We start from the raw sequence: 24,241 nt of genomic DNA on the forward strand, positions 1-24,241 counted from the left end.
CAACCTCCCTTAAGATTAAATATACAAATATTCATCTCTTCATTGGATGTAGAACATGTAATATGTGAAAGAAAGTATATATTTGCCTTCAAGAAATTTATTGAAAACCATTTGTTTCCCAGTGTACCCAAAATAAGAATCACACTACATCTGAAAATATAGTGATAAATCTCTGTAAGAGAAATGACATGTGGCATCTCTAATGGCCAGACTCAACCAGGGACCACTCATTTAACTAGAAATAGTGTGGATGGCTTTTTAAAGGTTGTAAAAGTGGCCTGATCTGGACTGGGACTCTGGCATGGGGGGCTTTGACCATATGCCCCTGCTGTGATCTCATTTCAGATTGTGTCTCTCATGCCTGCTATTGGCACTGGAAGAAAAGCTCCCATTGGTGGTAACAGAAGCTTTTATTCCTATGTAGATGGAGTGCCCTGTGCTTTCTATCTGGACTGGAACCACAGCTGGGGGCAAAAGTGTCCCATGCCAGGAACCGAATATTTCATTTTTAAAAAGTTTTTGATTGCTAATTGCAAGGTGTCACATATACTGCCTTGAAACATGGAGATTTCATTAGGTTGTCATTGCTTAATAGTCTTGATACCTTCTCAGTTTGACCTCAGGTGAACTGACCTGAATTAACACTGTGAGCGTTTAATCAGTTTTGATTTCAAACGTTAATTGTGCATTATATGAAGCCTTTCCTTGTCAGTACTGAACTTGCTGCCAACTTCTAAGATCTAGCATATTTTACATCTCTGTTTATGTGTTTCTGTTTGTGATCTGCAGTCATTCATAATTTATATCTCCCGAAGTCGTCTTCAAATAAAAGGGCACAAGTACTTTAAGCATTCCTCCAAGCCTTTGATTTTGTTAACACTACCTATATCCACATCGTGGGAAGTCAAGTCCCATTGACTAATGAGACTTCTCAGTAAAAGGGATAAGTTTCAACTGGAAGTTGCCTTTCTGTACCTTTTTGAGGTGTGCCCAGAGCTGTACACAGGAGTCTAAGTATTGATATATCTCAGATTAATATGGTGGAATTATTTGCTGCTTGGAGTGACAAAATAGAAATACCTTCGGTACCGCTTTGCTGGTCTTCAAAAGAAATGGGGCCTGGAATTATTTGTATGCAGAGTTATTAAATATGACTAAGTTGCATAATGTATGTAAAGTAAGTTTTACAAATTTCTGTAGCTAAATATTTAGGATGTATTTATTTTATACCAACCATACAAGTTTCACTGTATGAATCACTATATGAAATGTATTAGAATTAATTCAAAACACTTACCCAAAGCTGAGTTAAGAAAATCTAAATAAAAAGTTCAAGTCCAAGCAGAACACTCTTCCTTAATAAAAAAAAAGTATCTGAATTTTTTCCCCTTTTTCTTTTATTATGTAGGGAACCGTCATCATCATTGCAAACCATGGTGACAGGATAGATATCCCACCAGGAGCTGTATTGGAGAACAAAATAGTCTCTGGAAATCTTCGGATCCTTGATCACTGATCCAATAAGTGAACTAATAGAGATGTTGGTAATATTTCCTAGTTTCACAAGTGGAAGAACCCATAGGCATTAGATTTGTACACAGAAGGTCTCTATACTTAGCTATCCACTCACTGTACCAACAGTATTATTTCTAAGTAATTTTTCTGTACTTTCTTAACTGAAAGAATATTTAAGATGCAGATCTTTAAATGAATCTATAATTCAGCTAATATAATCTAAAGTGCAATATTGTTTGTCTTAAGAAAAGGCAGACATCTCTTGTGTAAGATGTTTTAAGATGCTGATGTTCAATGAGTTTTGAATGGCTTGTAACTGAAAAAGCTGTGAAATACGCTGTTAACTATTAAGTGCAACCACCTTATAAAGCATAAATGGCACCCATGATAAAACACTTAGATGATTTATTAATATGGCACATAAGCTGTTTAAAATGTCTAGTACTTAACTGTTAACATTGTCTTCCTTCCTGCAGTTAATACCTTCAAGCTATAGTACCATCACAGCAACGATAGCATTGCTCAGTTACCTCACTTTTATCCTTCTCTAAAGCTGGAGTTATTGCTCTCTGTTTACCCAAAGAAGAGACACCTTAGAATGTTACTCCTTTACTGTCACCCCTCATCTTCTAGCTTCTCCTACTTTTTAGCTATTACTTAAGAAATCCTAAATGTACTTCTAAATAGTGGAAAATATCACCACTTCAGTGTACTTTATGTTCTTAGAATTAAATCATGTTTTGCTTGTTACAAATGTGGAAACAAATTCCACATCTGGAAGGTATGGAAATAAATAACATCAAGCCCCCTGTCTGAATTTTCTTTTTTGCTGTTAGCAAAATCTGGCATTGTGCTTATCCTATTCTTAAAGAAGTTGCTCTCTTAAACAGCTCATTTTTACAACTTTATTTGATTGACAGCGACTTCTGCTAATGTTAACAGATAGGCATGCCTGTCTGAAGAAATCACAGGCACACAAACATGGTAGACTATCATTGTACATAATCATCACAAGAGTAGGCACTCACTGGGTTTAGGTAAAAATGCTGTGAGGTGAAATACACAGGCACTTCATTACTTAAGAGAGGCAGGTACCAGCCTGAAAGGTAGCATTAGAAAAAGTATTCATAAATTAGTCATGCCTCATCTCCTGCTGCACTTAAGTGTGTAGTCAGAACTACACTTAACATTTTAAATAGAGTGGGCAGGTGGGAAAGGAAGTAAATAAACTACATGGAAGTTGGCAAATTAGAAGTCCATGGAAGGGGTTCTTAAAAGAAGTGTTCAAAAAATTAACACAACACCTCCCCGCCCCCCATAGTTTGACAAGCTTACTGGCTATGATAAGCTATCTTATTAACATGCCCTTATACTCAGAATAAGTTGCAGGGCTTTACTTTCAAGAGCTGGGAAACAGTTAAAATGTCATCTTCTGGTGGGAGTATGAAGATCATTTATAGAAATACTTTGGAACAGGATGCACCCTAACAAATCCAAATCTATGCAGATAAGACTTTATAGAAACATCTGTAAAAAAATAATTTAACAGTAAAGTTTTATACTGAAAACATTTTCTATAATTCAACAGCAAGAATTTTCAAACTACCATCATTAAATAAAGGTGAGACACCATGTGAATTTCATTGCACTAGAGGAAATGCAAAGCATCTTTTTAATATAAAGATTTACAGAGCACTCTCTAGAAAACTACAGCTGTGTTACAGCTATATATTCTTTTGGATTTGGTCCAAAGAAACCTGAGCCTCGTTCCAGAAAGAATGAAGAAATTGCACAGAGAACTGATCACTTTTCTTGCAAAAGAACTATCAAAGTCATTCCCATAGTTGGTTTTCACCACATCACAAGGGAGCTTCCTCTTCTATGTTCCAGTAATTCATCTTCTACAAAGAAGAAACCATCCCATGCCAAGAGGCAATTCTGCTCTGCTGGACTATCACCTCTTCTGTTCCCAGATTTCAGCCATGTTCAAGTCTAGGGTTTGAAGCCCTTTCAAAGCTTGGAGATTTCCAGTGTAAAAAGCTACATCTGCTGTAACCAATCTGAAACAGAAATAAACACATTGAGGAGACAAAAGGGCTGGATCTATAGGCAAGAATTTTAGATCTTGTTTCAAGCTAAGTGTTGTGTGCTAAGCCTGATCTATTTTGCCTTGCACTGTATTTGTGTTGCATTTCAACACAAATACACCGTGGCCCAAAAGTAGGTATACTGCTTTAGAATCCATTTTCTTTGTACTTGACTCAAGTTTTCCGTCATCATTCACAATAATCCTTTTATCTGACTCCACTATTATTTCTAACTGCCAGCCTGAAATTTAACTGCAACTTTGTTGTGTGTCATCTATGTGTACCCAAATAATCTGTTGTGATGAATTTCATTGATTCAACTGTATACCTACTTTTGGGCCACCCTGTATAGTTAATACAGTTAGAAAATATCACCATCTACTATTAGTGTAAGGTAGTAGTAAAACTGTTTTTAATTCCTGAAGAGCTGTGATGTTCAAAATCACAAAATACTATGTTTTGTGTTTAATAATATAACTTCTATAAGATAACTACATCAAATATGCATCCATTAAATTCCATATTCTCTTGCTAGAATTCTCTTTCTCAAAACGTTTGTGTTCTTTCCCGTAGTGTTAGGTCCTTTTCTGAGCACAGCCATCCAGGAGTATCAATCAAATGCTTAAAAGAGATAGACTGTATTTAGCAGCCTTACCCTTGAACTCCTATATAAAAAACCTTGTGTAACATACCCATTTTGAGGTCCTCCGTCATTGATTACATTTAAGTGGGCCAATTGCCTCTTCAAGTGAAGTTTGTAGCTTGCATTAATTCTTAAAAACAACATCTAGAGAACAATATAGAAGATGTTCCTTTTTAGAATATATAGTAAGAAGGTGAAAGGTTTTGTTCTCTTGAGGAGTGACTATGAAGAATACAGAAGACTTAACTTACGCCGAGGTTATGTTCTGGGGCTAGCGCGTAAAGCCAAAATTGTGTATAGTCAAAACACACTGGGTTCAGTGGTGGGTAGGATTGCCAAACTCTTCTTTTCCCATATGTCTGCCTCCTTATTTTTATTTTATTGCCAATCATATGTGTGCAAGTTAAATGCACTTAAGTTGTGAGTTGTACTCAGTTTCATGTACTTCGCATTTATGAGCCACTGTGCACTTCCGCCAGCACAGAAAATAATGAGCATACTTTCCCCTGGAACTGAAGGAATGGGTTTCCCAAACCCCAGTTTGGGGTTTCCCAGCCAACGCACCAAGGCACAGGGAGGAGGGGTACTCTCCCCCCTCCATGGGGTTTGGGAAACCCATTCCTTCAGAACCATGCTTAAGTATGGCATATTTTTTCATGATGTCATCTCACATAACAACTCTGCATTAATGGACTGCGCCAAAGGTTAATAATATACAGTGGTGGTGTGAAGCTACTTATAGATGCTACAGTCCCACTTGGGATGTGGCCATGGAGATATGGTTGTCAGTAGCTTTCACGCAGGGGCCATAATATTTAAACTAGTACCAAGAAATGGTTTACTTATTTTCTGATTCATGGGAATCTCCTTGCCCAAGCACACACAAACTTAGAAGTAAAATTAATGAGACAATATCTGCAATTAAATAGTATGTGTTACTTGTTTTAAATAAAAAGAGTCCATTACTTCTCCCATCCTGCCATACTAGACCTGGTGGGTTTGGCTCCCTCTAGCACTCGAGAGCAGGAATATACTTGCCTCTCAGGAACTTCTAACTAGCCCATTTCCAGAAGCAACCTCAGTCACTATTCCCACAGATGGCAGCAGACTACTCTGGGTCGCTGGCAAGCCATGGGTCCTCTTACCACTGGGCACTGCTTGCAAATGGAACTCTCTTCCATCTCTGTGTGGATCCTGTAAATTTCTGATGGGTATTGGTAAGAGGACCCATGTGTGTGGGTTAAGAAACAATAGGGAAATGGCTGGTGCCTGTTTTTAAAAACACGGGACTAGCGCATAAAGAGCCCGAGTAGCAGAGTTTAAATCTGGCATCAAGCAGATTAAAGAAGCACAGGATTGGGCTATTAAACCTTTTGATTCCATTCCTGCTGCTTGAGTCAACTGGTCCCCTTCTACCCCACCCCATTCAATGAAATAGACCACCCTCTGAAGTTAGTTTAAAAATGCTTTACTTAATCAAGTCACAGTCATGTAGCAACATTAAGAAATGAAGATAATTGTTTTTGGGATGATAAATACAGCAAAGGCAGAGAGCTCTGTTGAGGCATGTCTGCCTCCATGGTGTGCAGCATGAGAAAGAGGGAGAGAAGAACATCTCTCCCATCACTGATCCTACTCTATACTCACTAGCACTCTTAGGGTTGACTGCAGATCTCCCACAATTTCTTCCTTATCTAACCTGGCAAAAAACCAAGAATGAGGTCGCTTCTGGGAAGGAGTTAGTTACAAGTTCCTAAGAGCTGAGTACATTCCTGTCTTTGAGTGCTAGGGGGAACCAACCCACCTGGTTCAGCATGACAACACAGAAATACCTAGTGGACCATTTCCCCAAGGCTATTAAAAGACTCCATAATTGAAGGCTTTACTTGCAGCCATATTTCAAATGAGGTAAAGCTATTCCAATACTGATCTCTACTTTTTGAATGTTTACTATTTATGTGTTACATAAAATAAGGAATAATTTACTTATGCATAGTGTTTTAAGCCAAGATCTTAAATAACATGAGATGTGATCCTCCTTGTATGAGTAATCAGCAAGTGTAGACTTCATTTGCAGATGCCTCTTCAGCTATTGGGAGCATACGTGACACTCCTACAGCAGAAATAAACACACCACTCAAAACGGTTCACCTGTGTTTGCTCCTCAGGAAGGAGGTCATATATTGCTTCATGCATCTTGGCCATCTGTTTACAAATATTCCTGAAGCAGGTGGAAGGAACAGGTGCTTTCACCTCATACTGTTAACAAAGAAGAAGAAGAAGAAGAAGAAGAAGAAGAGTTTGGATTTGATATCCCGCCTTTCACTCCCTTTAAGGAGTCTCAAAGCGGCTAACATTCTCCTTTCCCTTCCTCCCCCACAGCAAACACTCTGTGAGGTGAGTGGGGCTGAGAGACTTCAGAGAAGTGTGACTGGCCCAAGGTCACCCAGCAGCTGCATGTGGAGGAGCGGAGACTCGAACCCGGTTTCCCAGATTAGGAGTCTACCGCTCTTAACCACTACACCACACTGGCTCTCAGGGAATACAGCAGGGAATGTGTCACTAAAGTTGTTTTCTGGCTGCTACTTTAAAAAACACTGGAAATTCAGGGGTTGCCAGTTCATTTCTGGGCCCAATCTAAGGAGGTGCTTATGTTAGCATTTTAAGCCCAAATGATTCAGGCCCCAAATATCTGAAGGGCCACCCCCTTCCCTACGGACCCTCTCAGGTCTTCAGATCAGCAGGGGATGCCTGCTTGGTAGTTCTGCTGTCCACAGAACTTGGGGTGGTGGCCCAGGAGGAGGCATTCTCTGTGGTAGGCCCTAGTTTGTAGAACTCTCTCCTCAAAGCTGTGTCTGGCAACTTCAACACATAGTTTTCAGTGAATGCTGAAGGCACGCATCTTTACCTTGGCCTTTGACACCTGATAAATATCTTCTTAAGAGTTTCACCCTAAATCACCCTATTTTTGTGATTCTGGAGCCAGGTTCACCACAAGTAGATTGCTTTAAACTATTTTTAACATTGTATTTTAAATTAATGTATCCAACCCTGAGACCCTAGTCTCATCAGGAGTAATAATCTTTCTGCTGACTGGTTCAGTTTCTCATCATCAACTATGATATACAGATGATATGTAATGTGCTAAAATTCTGAGCAGACAACTACCATAAAATATCTTATTTCCCAGCTGTTAAGAGAAACTGCCCCAAAGAACAGTATGTAAGTTTTCTGCAAATGCAAATACGATGCACAATAGAGATTACTTTATGTACATACAGTATAGCTCAGCATGCAATGGGAGGGGCTGTTTGCACGGGGAACCACATGTACACCTCTGCACACACAGAGTCTGGGTTTGGAGTGGAACTGGATTCTTTTTTTAAGAATGTGATACTTCATGTATAAGGGAGGCACACCTGACCTTGCCTTATGAGTTTGGGGTCCATATCTGGACATTTATTCTTTTATTTGCCAGTGAACTACTAATGTAACAAGTTAGCAAAATACTGCACAATGGACGTCTTGGAGCAATTATCTGATAAAACTTAGAGGTATCCTCTATAATTCTCTGCTAAGAATAACAATACTAAAAATAAGACATTTCAAACCAGAAAATTATTAGAAAAATACCTTGCTAACGTAGTCAAAATACCTAAGCATACTGAACTGCTAAGAAACAATAAGCACCTGAACAAGGAAAGCATTGTGCATGTACCCACTGAGTATTCTATATGAGCTGAAGAACTTAAACCTTTGTTAAGAAGCATGATTCTATCCACAAATATTTACCTTAGAAAGCAGCTTGTCAAATAAGCTATCCATTATGGCTACAAGCTTTGCTGAAATTTCAGCTATGTGGTCATGATAATCCTGAAAAGAATATAATATTTATTATTTATGCAAGAGTCTGTCCTAAAGAGCCTATCCAGAAGGCATGAAGAAAAACAAAGATGACTACAATGCATTTGCCGCTGCTGCTACATTTTTAATCAGTAATACTTACTTGTAAGGCGCCCACAAATGCCAGCTGACCAATTAGTCTAGTCTACATTTCTCCTCACTACCAACACCTGCGGCAATTGGGAGTTTTGGGAAAAGTCAAGAGATTTCCCTGACTTGTGCAACAGTATGAAGGTGAGGAAAAGCAATTTTCCCCCTTCTGCATGGAAGAAATTACATCTCTCTCAAGCCCATTACAGTTTCTTATCTTATCCAAATCTCCATGCAAATGAAACAAGACTTTGTCTTCCCCAATCCTTCTAGATCAGTGGTTCACAATTAGCTAATTACTGAGGACCCCCTATTTTTCTAAAGCCAAGCCACAGACCCCTACTTAGGAAAATTTTGATAACTCTGTGGTAGTTACCTGTGCAAAGCAATTATTTGAGGAAAATGTGGGGTAGCCTAGGGGATTTTAGCTTTACTAAAGGATTTTAGGTAAAAATTGTGATATTACCAAAAACTGCCTATCACTAGACAGCAGGAAAAACGTGTCCCCACTACAACTGAATTTTTAAAAAGGAATTGTGTCCCTAACTTGTACGTGTTCTATATGCAGAAGGCTTTTTGTATGAGAGAGTATTCAAACATGCTATTCCTTACTTCTAATCTGAAATGGTACATCTTCGCAAAATTTTGCAGCATATGGTTCTGCTAACTAAGGGATCTTGCACCTTCAAGACATAGGTGAAGGCTTGGCCAGGGCTTGATAAGGTATTGGGGAAGACTGAATGGAAAACAGATGGAATGTTGGAATGTTGGTAGTAGTAGTAGTAGTAGTAGTAGTAGTAGTAGTAGTAGTAGTAGCAGTAGTAATTTATTACTGTTATTTAGTCCTCCTGTGCTCAACTCATTAATCTCTTTGAGCTCTTGGCTCCCACCAGCTGGCGCTGGTAGCAGAGGAACTCAGGAGCTGCAGCAGTTTCACCAGCGATCTACCATGGAGTGAAGCCACCATCCCACTCTGCCCTCACACCGACAGAGGGAGAAACAAGTTGCATTGGCGAGGCACAATACAGCTTGTTCCTCCACTTCTTTAAACTGCTCGGCGGAGGAGCATGCGACTGCCCTTGCCTTAGCCAAGCAGTTTGATGGAGCCTCTGATTTGCCCCGGGCTCACATCAGCTGTTGGCAGGGTGGGGGCTCAATGAAACTGCTCCACCGAAGGGTGCATGGGTGCCGCTCCCCTCAGCCGTGCAGCTAACGGAGCTTCCAGCCCCACTCTGGCTCATTCAGCTGGGGGACGAGAGGCCTCTTCCACCTCCAGCTGAGCATTTCAGCAAAGCCCCAATGCTCCTCGGATCAAACATAAGCCCGAGAGGCATCAGAACTCGCTCACTCTGTAGGGGTGGGCCATGTATTTCAGCTGCTTCTTACTTCCCTAAGGTGGGAAGAAGCAGCCAAGATAAATTCCAGACATAGTAATACATCAGCATATACCGGTATTTAAGGTAAAGGTAAAGGGACCCCTGACCATTAAGTCCAGTTGTGACCGACTCTGGGGTTGCGGCGCTCATCTCGCTTTATTGGCCGAGGGAGCCGGCGTACAGCTTCCCTCCCTGCATTCTCCCCAGGGAGGAGAAATGAGACAGACAGGAGTCCTATTTACATGTTTTATTCCTGTTATTCAGCAGCACATAGAATCGTGACTGCACCCTTCAGACTCCTTCATAAGAGTCACACAACTCCGCCCCTGCACTTCCAGTACAGGTCAGATGACACACTGAGCTAACATCAGGTGCTCAGTACAGAGAAAAGACTGCCCCTTTTCTCCAGCAGTACATCTCCAGACAGCAACATCCTGTTTTGCTTTCCAGCCACCTGCTGCTGGCTTTTGCATTGCTGCTTTTATCCAACACCATCCCCCAACTCTTTCACAAGTTTTCCCCCTCCCAGCAAGCAGGTGCTGGATGACCCCTGGAAGGCTTTCACTGTGCAGTTAACAAGATAAGCAAGTCCCTGGCAGGGGACGGTGCCATGGACCCCCCGAGTGTGTTCCGCAGACCCCCAGGGGTCCCCGGGCCCCTAATTGGGAACCACTGTTCTAGATGCTTAAAAGACAGCTTTTTCTCCCATGTACAATGGAGTGTGGAAGATGGGAGTTTAGAGAAAGGAAGCAAGAGCAGGTGGGACTGCAGCACAAAGGGAATCTGTTGGCAGTTGCTGGAATTGGTATTATGGATGCGAACTTATTCAGAAGAAAAGAAAAAGGTTTATGAGATCCTATAGCATCTATTCCCAGGACTGTCAATGAACAAAGGCAGATGAGCAAATGGACATTCATATTGCACTGAGGTTATTACTATGCACACCTCTAGGTTGGAACCACCAAAACGACGGCCCATGCAGGGAATGTAAAATGCATGCAGGTTTTTCTTACCTAATAACAACAACAATAGTAACAAGGTATTTCAATCCAGAAAATTATTAGAAAAATACCTTGGTAATGTGGTCAAAATGCCTAAGCATGCTGAACTGTTTGGGTTGCAGGCGAGCTTCAAAGTGAGCTCTGATAACAGGAATGTAGTGCACTATGAGCTGTAGGCAGCGTGATGAGAGGGCTGTGAAGACAGAGAAGAAAACAGAAGAAAACAACACAGAAGAGCTATTACTATACTATGAGATCTTTTCCTATGCAAACTGCAATAAAGAAAATATGCACAGCATTCTGCATGAGGAAATACTACTTTTATTTTAGAAATTCACCAACAGCATGTTCCTAAGACTAACTGTGCCAGTACACAAAAGTTAATCAGAAGGCAGCTCTTTTTCATGAACTGAATTTTAAAATATCTATTGCATGCTAGCTCCTTCACATACTGCCCATAAAAGAATTTGCAATAAAACCACATTACAACCACAAAAATATGTTCTGGAAAAGCTGCCTACTTGAAGTTTCTTTAGAAAATTGAAAAGGGAATTTACATGACCATAGAAAGTTTAAGCCAAATCCATACCTAAATTTTTTGTAGTTATTGTTTTCAAGCCAACCACTTGCAGGGCACCTGCTCCAAGCACCAGCTGACAACTTCTTGAGTTGAAATACTGCGAAAAAGAGGAAGGTAAACAGTAACAGAGTGGCTGATGGGAATTGGGAGTCATGTTGTAGTTATCTTATGATCTTATAGACAAATTCATGGAAGATAAGGCTACAAGTTATGATAGCTGTGCACCATCTCAGCATCCGAGGTAGCATGTCTCCAAACACCAGTTGCTGGGGGGAAGGAGTGGGAGAGGAGAGGGCATGGTGAAAAACTGGTTGCTGCTTGACTGGAAAGTGCTTTAGTCTGACCCAGCTGGACTACGTCCCCCAGAGCCTCTGGAGAGGGTTCTAGGAGTGTGGAGGAGAGACGTGAGCTTGAAAGGCCTCTTTCCATGAACTGTTGTTCTAACATTCTTAGTGCAGATTCTGTATCGTACAGGGGGGGGGGGACTAGATGAACACTGGGATCCCTTCCAACATTTATGATTCTCGCTTCCTCATGGAAAGCTAAGACAACAATTACCAAGTTCTTAGTTTTTCTGAGACATGCAATGCCACAGTACTTATTTTATTCCAGCTAGATACTTGCAGAAATCAGCACCTTAGTGCTAAAAAAGAAACAAACAACTCTTCCAAGAAACTGAAAATCCTGGCCTTTATCAGCAGCATTAAGTCAAATGGTCTTTCAAAGCACAAGGCAAGGCCTTTGAATTTGTTCAGTTATAGATTAAGTTATTCTTTGTTTTACTAATTTGTGGTTTAATCTCAGTGTCTGAAGCTGATCCAGCTGGCTGTGATTTAGGAGCAGCACAAAAATTAATAATGACATTCAACAGGACGGAGGGAAGGCATATGGCTTAAATATCAAAGTCAACACTGGGAGTTGCTTGGCATCCCACAAGGTGAAAAAATGAAGAGAAAGCTCTCTTACAAACTTTTGTGTGCATCAAAAAGAGTTCAAAGTCCTACACAGGTTTTCTGATGTTAACAGTTAAGCTATTTCCCCCCACATTTTCCTTGACCATACCTATTTATTTTCATAAAGCCATTTCATAAAAATATATTTTAAAAAGCAAGGTACATCTCCTGCATTTTAGGAAAGATCTGAGGGAGCTGTACCTTTAGTAAATCAGACAGACGAGTAAGCATGTCAGTAGCTATTGAGGGGATGCTGTCCACACACTGGCAGTATTCAAGGATGATTCTAATTAACAACAACACTGTCCTGCAAGACAAAGAATCAAACAGACACACTCAGACCATATGACAGACTGCAAGTCATCAAAACCTCTTTAAAAACACACTTCAACCTTTTCCTTCTCATCTTTTGCTATTAGCCAACACCATTGCCTGCCAATTTCTACTGTGGCTCCTGAATTTTACTTTCCAGGTGAGTTCAGCTCATATGCCATTGAATTAAATGGGGAAATTCTCACTGGCTTCAGTAGAGCTAGCTTATGGTCAGTGAAAGAGATGGTGCATTTTAGGGAAAGTCACAAATACCAACTACCAATGTGTTTTTGACGGAGTAGGAGGGTGCAATTTTCTGCAGCAAAATGGTAAAAGATCCGAAGTTATTTCAACGAAGTATACTGCTGTGACTACACACACACACACACACACACACACAGTGCTCAGCAATTCTAAGAAGCCAACAGCAACCTATCCAAAATAGACAAAGCACTCCTCTATAACCTCTAGAGCACTCCTCTATGACCTTTGGTTAAGATATCTTAAGTGATGACTGAAAGCATAAGTGTTTAGATAGACAAACAAACTTTCAAAATATACAGTAGATTGGTGGAGTGGTTAGAGTGTCGGACTAGGAACTGGGAGAGCAGGGTTCAAGTCCTCACTCGGACATTCATTCCATTGATTGATCTTGGGCCAGTCACAGTCTCTTAGCATAACCTACCTTACAGAATAAGGGGGAGTACCATATACACCACCTTGAGCAACTTGGGAGGAAGAGCGGGACATAAATATAACAATATAAAAAGGGAATCCAGCATTAACAGTACAATCTTCAGCTAAAATATAAAAATACTAATGCATACCAGTTTCTCTTGTTTTATATTCTAGAGTCTCAACCCAGAAAACAACAACAGGCATCAAAGTTAATCAACCACTTTCATTTGCTGATCAATTCACTTTTAGAGAAATCATATAAATTTACTTCTTCTTCTTTTAAATATTCCTACTCTTACTTAATTATTGCTATCCCAACTGTACATTGGGGTCAGAGCAGCAACATCAATTAGATGAAAAACTTTTTTAAAAAAATCTTATTTTTTAATCTTTCTTTTTACTAGCATTTCCTAAACATTAAGTTCAGAGCACACAGCAGAGACTTAAAACAGAAATACTGGTGTGGTATGTACCATATAATATCTCTGGCTACTGATTTTGGAGGAACCCAAATTATCACCTGATAAGATCAAAAGAAAACAAACATTTGACTGAAATTTGCTGATGATTTTAAAAAGGGAATTATATGCAGGAGACTTACTCGGGAGTTTTCCTCAACTTTCACAAAACCTAATAAATATTTTAATATTCAAAAGTGAACTTCCCATGATGGAGAACACACATGTCTTACCCAACTACAGCATATTTTTGTCCATCAACAACAAGGAAGTCAGTTGGCTTTCTTTCTTCAGGTGCTAAAACAATTGAATAAAAAAGGAGGGGGATCTAAAATTAAAACCAACACAAATAACACTGCAACTGTCTCTTTAAAAAAAGGCCCAGGGATGAAAATTACCCTGTACTTTACTCCTCCATTTCCACTTTATAACACTGGCATGCACTGGCATGCAGTCCGTGAAGCGGAGGGACTAGCTTAGTCCCCCGGCGCATGCTCAGGTGCAGAGGGAAGCAGGTTCTTCAACAGAGTCCCTCTATGTACTTTACAATGCAGAGGCACAAGGCATGCTCTTAGTTAGAAAGTATGGACAGGGGCTCGGCTGAAGAACCCGCTTCCCTCCATGCACCGCCCATGCAACTTGTAGCACACAGGATTCTCTCACAAACATTGGGGGGGGGGGGCATGTTCCCTTCAGGCGCTTGCTGCTCTCAACTATCCATATCAGCAAAAACTGGGAATTGGGGGGGGGGGGTGGAATCCTTAACTTCCAGCCACTTCTGTTGGACTGAATTCCCAGCGACCCCTTTCCTCCTACTCAGGAGGGTGGAACAGGCAAGTTTGAGGGGATATGTAGCTAAGAAGAGTCGGGGAGGGAGGACACAGCAGCCTTGGATGGCAGAGAAGGTTGCAGGGAAGCCCCAAAAGTGAGTGGGAGAGAGAGTGTGCACAGGGAAACCAAATCCGGCTTCAGATAGCTTATTTTGGTTCAGAACTTTGCTTTCATTTGGATCAAAGTGGAACCTTGCTTTGGTTTGTTTTCTGAAGCTCTGTCTTCTCCACTGATAAAGCAGAGAAAAAGAAAGAAACAGAAGGAAGTGGTAGTGTTGGTAAAGGGAATTCCTGTCCCGTGGACTGTCAGGCAGTCCTTTTCTGACCAATGAGCATGCTGCAAGTGGGCTGACATGGGAGCTCCAGTCTCTTTGCCGTATGAGGGTTTATTTTGTTTTGGGCCGCTCCAGCTGCTGCCATTAAGCGAGCCAGGATAGATTCTAGGGTGGAAGCATCCCCTTCCTTGCCCTGAACCTTGCCCTGAGATGGGAGGGGAGGAGCAAGAGGCTGCAGTCAGCGGCGGGTGGGACATGGGTGGCAGCCCTGAGGAGGCAGCCCTGCAAGGTGTGACAAACCTTCCCAACTCCCACCCTCCGGCCTTTGCCTTTTCTCTTCTTTTAATTTGGTTGAACATCCTCAGTTTGCTACTGTGCTTCAAAGTAAATTAACCCTTTAAAAACGGTCTGCTGCTCCAGAAACATAAAAGTTGCCTGTCAACATTTTGCAGCATCATGTCCACATGGAAATTACTAAAGTAACAAGGAGCCAAGAAACTCACCTCCTGTTTTTTTTTCTGGTAAAGCAATTCTGCCATCTGATATAGAATCCACAAGATCCTGAAACTCTGCCGGAACATCAGCTTGCTTCCAGCGCTCGTTATCTAGCAGGAGGCTATTTATACACATAAAGGAAGGGGGAGTTCAAAAATTAGAACACATTGCCTTGAAGAGCTATGTGTCCGTACTGATTTCAAATTTCTTACCAGGATGAAATCATGAAATAGTCAATTGATTCAAATCCTAATCAGTGGCAGGCATACTAAAGAAAGCTGTACTGGCAAAAGCCTTATGGAAATAAATGAGAATGAAAATTCATGAGGCAGTCTGACCATCAAGAGATTTCATTCCAACTCATACATCCAGTGAGCCACATGTGTGGCCATCAGTAAGATGTGGAAAGGCATTTGTGTGAAGTGAGTTCCCATACAGTTTGGACAACTTCAACTAAACCACCTCTGTTAACTGTAACGCCCAAACTGGGTAACTTTATGGGAAGCAGCTCCTCACTTTTCACATGATGCAATGCACAGAAAGTTGTTACTGTTTATGTGTACACTGGGCCTCAGATTAAACTACTGGGTTGTTTTTTTCTTTGACTGATTATTATTGCATTTATATTCCACCTCTAAGAGGCTCAAGGTGGTGCCCATGACTCTTTCCCCCAGCCTCAGTTATCCTCACAATAACCCTGTGGGGCAGGTTAGGCGACTGGTCCAAGGTCACCCTGTGAGCTTCATGAAAAGGGATTTGAACCCTGGTTCATCAGATCAGACAACACACTTTAGCCAAACAATTTAGCCACCTGACTTTGCTCTGAGCTAAGAACAACGCCATATAACTCAGGGAAAAACCTGATACCAAATAGAGGCTGGAATGGGAAGGAGTTATAAGCAACAGAAATGGCACTGGGCTAAACTACCCAACCCTGAGGCAGATGGCTCTTATGGAGCACATTTCTCCCACCGTTTGCCCTTTCATTACGAAAGGTGGTGGTAGTGGGAAGCTCCAGGAGCTGTTGCATTAAGGAGCCTTGAAGCAAATATGTACATAATCACAGAAAGATACCTGAGTTTGGTCTTTCTTTCCTCATGGAATCTGTTTACAAATCTGTTAGCTTGACTCTGAAGTGCACCACGCAGTGACATACTCTTCCTACCACAGATTTGTTCTGTATCCAAGATGAAAGTTTCCATCAGTCGCGAAAGAGCAACAAACTCTGTAGAGTTCAATTTCTCCAGGAACCCATCCTAAATGAAAAAGGTGATGTAACAGCATCTTAACTATTTTCATTGTTATCCTACCGCATTATAAAGGCTGAAAAGGCGATGCAGTAAGGAAAGCGCCATCAGCATGGACTATCTAACATCATTATGTCATCAGGTGACTGACAGGTGAGTGACCTGAACCGCCAACAGTTCCTCACCCTGGGCTATTGTATGAATATCATCTCAAATATAAAGCAAAGCCCTTTCCAACTTTCAGGCTATTTTTAGACATCAGTCCTGTTGACTGTGCTGGGTCCAGGTGTAAGGAAATGATTACATTAATGACCCTAGCTGGACCTCTTCTGGGACGCAGGTATATGCATGGAACTTACTTTTGCTCTAGCCATTAGGAACTTGACAGAACGATCATGGCAAATATCAGAGGCACTGTAAAGTAGGTCCTGGATATTGTTTGCTAATCTACCTAGTTCCAGTTCTGAGAGCTTTATGTCCTCACCAATCCTGAAAGAAATAGAAGGAAGACTTTGTTGACACATAATTTTCAGCTGAAACAATCCAGTGCCCCCTTAGTCTGCTCAAAAAAGGAAATGATTCACATGCAACTACATAGACAATGAGAACTTTGCATTTTGATGTCAATAACAATCTCTGAACTGGAGCAGAATTGACTTTTCAACTGTCCAATAGATAGCAGCAGCAAGTGAAGTGACAAATAATATATACCAAAAGACCAAAATTAAAAAACAAAAAACCAAGCAATTGATGGCCAATTACTGATCATTTAAGTCTTTTACACCGTGTTTACATTATTTACACACCATTCCACTAGAACACATTTTTGTTTAACATAGTATACACTAACCTGAGTCTTTCCAACATGCTATTTCCAGAGAGGGAAGAATATTGGCAGCTTCCACAGCTGCCACCCGCCATGAACCGCCATTGGCAGGACTGGCAGCAACAGCTGCAGATATGTTCTATGCTTATGATAATATTTTATTCTCTTGTTATTTATGCCATTCTAAATGTGCATTTTATATTTTATTTCCTTTAGCAATGTTTTCTTTTTAAATGTGTAAGATGTCTGTTTTGCTGTATTTGCTGTGTTAAGTGTGCATCCCGTAGTTTATCTCCTTTGTAATGTTTTTTTCCTGACATCTTTAAGATAATATTTTAGTTTCCTGTTAATCATGTTGCTTTGAATGTATACTTTATATTTGACTTTCTTCAGTAATGTTTTATTCTGGATTGTTTTATTTAATACTTAAATGTGCTGTAAACTGCATTGAGGTTTTTCCCTAAAAATATGAGGCTGTATAGAAATGAAATGGGGAAAAATATTAAAGATCTGCCTTTTGATTTGTTGAGTGGCCACAAGTGTTCTCCAACTAAGGCTGGTCCAAGATGTTACCAAATATCATGACAGGGAAAGGCTGTGGATGGCTGGTAACCTCACTGTTGTGGCGTCTATGCCTTGCTCTCTGTATAATATCTACTCTCAAACACAGGAAATTCTATGTCCATATGGTGCATGAGTGAAGCCAAAAAGGAGGACTGAAACCCATTCCTAACTCATATGGGTGTAGAGTCAGGGAACATAGCTAGGGCTCTTAAACAGGGCAAACAGAGACCAGAGAAAAGTAAAGGTAAGAAAAGAAGAAAGAATCTGCAAAGCTCTTCAGGTGTAATTAACTGCAACTAAAAACAAAGGGCTTCAAAATTTGGAATACTTATATCATATTAGATCTGAAATGAAAATGGGAGGGACAATTTATTATCATATCATAGAGCGCAGTCATAAATTTATATCATCACATTCAAAAGAGAAGCCAAGTTAATGGCTGAGGCTGAATGAGCAGACTTCCATTCACACACCGTGACTTCCCCTTCTTCTCTTCTCCCCTGCAGCCTTCCTGCTTCTCACATCTTCTCTGCAGTGTCCCCATAAGACCCTGTTGGGTGGAACCTACAGAATGCTATGAAACTGAAGGTGTTAGACTCAAGGGTTGAGAAGCCAACATGGGCAGAATATGCATTAAACTTGAAACTGAGTTTTAGGCTCACATTTTTAGAGCATCTGGGAAAGTTTACTTTCAATTTCAAATTTAAAAGCAGTGAATTTGTGCTAATTTCGTTAATTTGTTTAGCTGCAGCGGGGACTGAATCCTGATTATTATTATTTTTTACTACCTACATGATGTCAATTCCACCTGGTGTAATGCTGGACGAAGTCTGTTCCTTGCTAGATGAGGAGTCAGTGGTACATTCTGGCTCAGATACAGAGTCGCTGCTGCTGGGCTCACTGTCTGGGGAAAGGTTTCTCTGAGAGGCAGAATAAGCTGCTGCAGACGGGAGGTCTCCTTCACTGAAGGCATCACTTATGAACATGCCCTCATGCGCCAGATACACCAGTTCTGCGTCTATGGTACTGTCCTTTGCAGAGTTCTTCTGAGCAGAAGTATCACCCAGTTCCTTGCTCCTTTGGTTCTTGTCTAGAACCAAGAGAACCACTCTTCTGATAACATTTAGTGTTGCCTAAGACAAAATAAGTGCTGGTTAAAAAAATTGAGACAGTGCTGAATTCCTTGAAGAGTACATCTTTTAGCAAGAATGTTTCTATTTTAAATACTGCAAAATCTGAACACAACAGAATGATTCATATCCACTATGTTTACATCATTTATGCTGCCCCATAACATCTTCTGTCACTTGCTAAATGCAATAATCATGGTGGTTCATATGAATTCTGCAAAAAGTGACTGGCAGACTTTTAAAACTAAGGCCAATAAATTTATGCCACTTACGCCATTAGGCCATTTCCCCAAATATTTTTCTAAAAGGATAAAACATGAAACATTAATAATGATAGTGTTATCTTTCAGGGCTTGATCTAAGGTACGGTATCAATTTCTGAGTTCTAGAATTATCAGCATGTAGAGAGATTTAATTGATGAAGAAATTCACAATATTTTCCCACACCACAATGTTGAATCTAGTTTTGTTACACTGTAGAGCTAGGGATGGAAGGAAACAGTGATTTCCGCACCACCCTGTGTTCCTCACAATCAGCACCGTTTCTTGTTCCACTGCAGTTTAGCTTCTCCTAAAATCTACATTATTCATCTCACTATCTGCTATGTCTGAAACTAGTGTAGTTAATTGCGTAATTAACGCCAATAAATTCCAATGGAAGGGAGACATAAAAAAATGTAGAAAATAATGCAATCGTGTAATATTCGCACAATAAAAAGATCGTGAATACTGCTTATACAGTCATATCTCGGGTTACAGCCGCTTCAGGTTGTGTTTTTTTGGGTTGCGAACTGCCGAAACCCGGAAGTACCGGAACTGGTTACTTCCGGGTTTCAGCGGGCGCGCATACGTAGAAGCGCTAAATTGTGCTTTGCACATGCGCAGAAGCGCCAAATTGCAACCCACGTGTGCGCAGATGTGGGTTGCGAACGCTGCAGGTTGCGAACGTGCATCCCACACGGATCATGTTCACAACCCGAGTGTCCACTGTATTTGCTTGTATGATTTCCATTCCTGACCTCAGAGGAATATGTGAATTGTGGTAATTTTCACTTCCATTTCCAGCTGTACAAATAAATTATAATGCCATACAAGGATACAATTCATTCAGAAGTGTACTGTAAATCTAACAAAGGAGGGTAAAAATTAACACTCAGCTGAAGCAATACCTCTGGGTAACTTATAGGCAGGAGCCTTAAGGCTTGATCTCTCAGTTTAAAATGTGATTCTCCTAAGAGGCCCCAGGATGTCAGCGATTCAGCTTTGAAGAACAATTAACCTGCCAAAGGGATTATGCTCTGAGCAAGGGGCAGTGAAGTATTGCCTGAGATTCAGTCTGCCTGCTTTTGGATAATGGCAGAGGACTCTCCAATGCCTTTCATGAAAACTCACTCAGCTGATGCAAGAGACCCAAGTCCAAATGTATCAAAATTCAATTGGTTTAATAACAATATAAAGTCTATAAAGTACACTTCTTACCTTAATTCTCTTGAGAAATAAAATAAAATTAGAAAATATATCTTTCAGTAGATCAAACCACTGTGGAAAATTCATCATCCTCATTTGATCTGCAAGTCTGTGAAGAATACCATATAACAATAATTACAATTTCATTTAAACTCAGTTTAACTCTCATCCTGTAAAGTGGCCTTGGGTACATCCTTGCCAGTTCTGTCTTCAGCTTCTCAGGCTCAGCTTCCTATCTCTAAAAAGGTATATTAAGGTCTCCCTCACAGTGCTATTATTATGGTGAATGATACAAAGACTAACAGTACACCTCGGGGGGGGGGAATGCATTAATAAAAATGATGAAGAAGATCAACAGTAAATTATGTTTACATAATTTCTGTAGCAAAATTTGTATTCTGAGGTTTCAGAAACTAAAGACTTTCAGGAACTTTGCAGATAATTCTGTAGTACATGTAAAGCTAAAGGGACCCCTGACCATTAGGTCCAGTTGCGGACGACTCTGGGGTTGCGGCGCTCATCTCGCTTTACTGGCCAAGGGAGCCAGCATACAGCATACAGTCATGTGGCCGGCATGACTAAGCAGCTTCTGGCAAACTAGAGCAGCACACGGAAACACGGTTTACATCCCCGCTGGAACTATTTATCTACTTGCACTTCGTGCTTTCAAACTGCTAGGTTGGCAGGAGCTGGGACCGAGCAACGGGAGCTCACCCCGTTGTGGGGATTAAATCATGGTTTATCCTGATGAGAATAAGCAGCAGGTGGTCTCAGCTCCCACACTTCACCCTCCCCTCTCCTCCAGGAGGAGATTTAAAGCTTTCACTTCTATTTTTTGATTAACTGGAGTTTATCATTACATCTGAACCCTAAACAGAAGCTAATCTTAACTATGGTTTGTTGAAACAAGCCAGTTTCACAGCTTGTTGCTTGAGTTCACTTCTTTCAACAAACCATTCTTAAGATTGACCAGTTAGTTGGACTTTGAAGAAATGGCATACTGTGGTTAATCAAACACAAAAATGAAAGTTGCCAATTTTTCCTAGGGCCTCACAGCTGTGCCAGAAGAGGAGCAGGTAGGAGGCAGCATGTAATCCAAGCCTTATTGCAAATCATTTCCACCATGATAAAATTTGATTTATCATTATGTCCAGCACAGCTAATAGTGTCAGAACAGAGAATGGGTTGGTTAAGATTTAAAACTTGTTCCTTTAAAAATGGAACAATAATTATAGCTCTCAAGGAGAAAAAGTAACTAAGGTTAGGCTGCAACACAACACACAAACCTGGCAGTAAGACCATTAACTCAATGGATCTTACTTCTGAGCTGACATTCACAGAATTGTGCATTTATTGTGGTTTTTTCCTGCCAGGGGAAAATGCTAAAATTTAATCAGTTTTTCTAGTATTGCCAAAACACACTTCTAGAATGATAAACAATTACATGACACAATGTTTTTAAATCTGTAATTGAAAAAAGGAGGAAATCCTGAGAAGTAAATGGACAGTTAAACAATTAGTCTTTCCACAGAATTATAGCCGAAATCCTCTAAGTTTTTGAGATTAACCAAGTGGAATACATTTTCAAAACTGAATTGCCCTCTAACTACAAATTAGAAACTGGAGCAGCTTTTTCTTTTCCCAGCAAAAAAGGATCAATGAGAGTGGGTTGCAAATATGTGTTTAAAATATCAGCACTGGCCTTTTTAGTGTCATACAACATTCTTTGCTTTGGAAGAATTTGCCTGCCTGATCTCCTAGTTATGCCTGAGGTTTTGATGCTTAAACTGCAATTCTATACTCACTTATTTTGAAGTATGCCCCATTAGATACACTTGAACTTACTTCTGAGTAGATATGCAAAGGATTGAAGACCTATGTAGGTGTACTCAGAGGTAAGTGCCATGGAATTCTGTGGATCTTATTCTAGGTAAGACTGTATAGCAGTGGTTCCCAGTCAGGGGTCCAGGGACCCCTGGGGGTCCACATAATGCACCCAGGGGGTCTGTGGCACCATCCTCTGCCAGGGCAACTTGGAGGGGGCAGAGAGAGGGAGAGAGAGGAGGAGTGCAAACCCTTGCTCCACAGGGAGGATTCACATTTTTAAAAATATTAGGGATTCCTTCCCCTTGCTCTCTACTTTTTAGCTGAAAATAACTAACACCCTAACACACTAGAGGCCACTGACGTAGAATTGATACCAGAAGTAAAACATTACATCACTGAGCACCTGTGTGATTTAGCAACTAGCTTCAGAGATTACTTCCCTGCACCAAAACTCATGGATAAGGAATCCTTTTGATTCTCTATCTGTGGAAGAGCAAGATGCACTTGACTTGACTTGTGATGAATCAATGAAATCATTTTTCAAAGAATGTAGACTGGACCAATTCTGGGTTTTTGCTGATTATAAGAAGTTAGGTGTAAAAGCTTTGAAATGTCCTGGCTGTTTACTTGCGAGCAACCACCTACAGACATGACAGCGTGTTTTTAACAATTTGTTGGGAACTGCCCAGAGTGGCTGGGGCAACCTAGCCAGATGGGTTGCAAGTAAGTAAGTTCATTATTATTATTTATGCTTAGTAGCTGCTAGACATGTCATAATTTGTTCACTTGTACTATATGTTTATAAAATTAAATTGGTCTTCCCACCAACTAAATCTTTGTCATTTTTGAAAGGTAATATCACAAATTTTATAGTCTCTTATTTAGTATACCTAAAATCCTTTCCTTATTAGGCGCTGCCCCACATTTTCTTTTTAAAAAATCATTTGTACAGGAAACCACCGTGGAGTTATCAACATTTTCGAAAGTTGGGGGTTCATGGCTTGGCTTTTGAAAAATAGGGGGTCCTTAGTAACTAGCTAATTGGGAACCACTGATGTATAGGATTGCAGCCTTAACATAAGTTTTTCAAAATTCATTCTCTCTCTCTCTCTATGATGACCAGAGGAAAAGGAGATAAAGCTTTGCACCTTCAATGCCATGTAGGAGAGAGAATTTCAGAAAGTGTATCTTGCGTGACCTGCCATTTTCACCTCTGCTGTTTGCACATGATCAACACATGCACTCTTTCAAAGTTATAGGAATTATGCGAAAAGCACAGATGCCAAAAAGAAGTAAAAAGCATGTGGACAAAATTGGTAGGCAATTCACGGATAGAGAAGCAAATGGTAAATCTAGTTCATAGCAACTCAAAGCTTTATACTTTATACTTACTTAACAACCACATCTGTGTCTATTTCTTCTATTTGTGACACTGTATTAACCACACACTGCAAAGATATAAGAAAAATATGACTTAGAATTAAATTTGGAGAGAAAGTTTTCTACCCCTGAATCAGACACTTCCTGATTATCCTAATATTCAGAGCTGAAATAATAAAAACTTCACAATGGAAAATGAAATTGGACCACACATGCATTAGGCAAGTCTGCTCACAGATCACCTTATTCAGCTTTATTTTCCTCCTGCTAATTATTGTGATGTGTGAAGAATGATGCAGGAAACTGCAGTCCAGGTTTAAGGACTGAAGCCCACTGGAAATGTTCACTCAATCCTGCCTATGGTTTCCAAATACCTTTTTAAAACATTTGATAAGTTGTCCTGAATGGGTAAGTTTTGTACCCTTCAAACATTATTCTGAGTGCCTATTCATACATTACTATGAGAGCACTGTATGTTACACATTCACATTTTAAGTGTAATTCATGTGTGTCACATTCATTTTAAGTGTATGTGTAAAAATCTTATGTGTACAGTAAAAAAAGGAAAGATAATGAAACCCTGAAATGCACCAAGTATTGCCTA

At 40.3% G+C, this 24,241-nt stretch overlaps 2 protein-coding genes across 11 annotated transcripts in view; one reads left to right on the top strand and one right to left on the bottom strand.

Annotated features, from left to right (window-relative positions):
* Window positions 1–2,326, top strand: part of UGP2 (UDP-glucose pyrophosphorylase 2) — a 32,252-nt gene extending 29,926 nt beyond the window's left edge. For both annotated transcript variants that reach the window (XM_028721893.2, XM_028721892.2), the window contains exon 10: window positions 1,409–2,326. In XM_028721893.2, coding sequence (XP_028577726.1) covers window positions 1,409–1,516 — 108 coding nt within the window. In that variant the 3' untranslated portion in view covers window positions 1,517–2,326. The remainder of the gene's footprint in view (window positions 1–1,408) is intronic.
* An 823-nt stretch (window positions 2,327–3,149) lies between these two features.
* The window catches only part of VPS54 (VPS54 subunit of GARP complex), a 44,745-nt gene continuing 23,653 nt past the window's right edge, over window positions 3,150–24,241 (bottom strand). For 6 of the 9 annotated variants that reach the window (XM_077926593.1, XM_077926589.1, XM_077926590.1 and 3 more), the window contains 14 exons: window positions 23,650–23,705; window positions 20,443–20,539; window positions 18,626–18,966; window positions 16,803–16,932; window positions 16,271–16,452; window positions 15,205–15,317; window positions 13,830–13,893; window positions 12,350–12,455; window positions 11,205–11,292; window positions 10,687–10,808; window positions 8,038–8,118; window positions 6,397–6,504; window positions 4,295–4,389; window positions 3,150–3,575 (listed from right to left, as the gene is read on the bottom strand). In XM_077926593.1, coding sequence (XP_077782719.1) covers window positions 3,470–3,575; window positions 4,295–4,389; window positions 6,397–6,504; window positions 8,038–8,118; window positions 10,687–10,808; window positions 11,205–11,292; window positions 12,350–12,455; window positions 13,830–13,893; window positions 15,205–15,317; window positions 16,271–16,452; window positions 16,803–16,932; window positions 18,626–18,966; window positions 20,443–20,539; window positions 23,650–23,705 — 1,689 coding nt within the window. In that variant the 3' untranslated portion in view covers window positions 3,150–3,469. The remainder of the gene's footprint in view (window positions 3,576–4,294; window positions 4,390–6,396; window positions 6,505–8,037; window positions 8,119–10,686; window positions 10,809–11,204; window positions 11,293–12,349; window positions 12,456–13,829; window positions 13,894–15,204; window positions 15,318–16,270; window positions 16,453–16,802; window positions 16,933–18,625; window positions 18,967–20,442; window positions 20,540–23,649; window positions 23,706–24,241) is intronic. The other 3 variants (XM_077926596.1, XM_077926594.1, XM_077926597.1) reach the window with 3 other exon arrangements.

Source organism: Podarcis muralis, chromosome 3 (genome assembly GCF_964188315.1).
Source record: "Podarcis muralis chromosome 3, rPodMur119.hap1.1, whole genome shotgun sequence".
Classification (NCBI taxonomy): Eukaryota; Metazoa; Chordata; class Lepidosauria; order Squamata; family Lacertidae; genus Podarcis; species Podarcis muralis.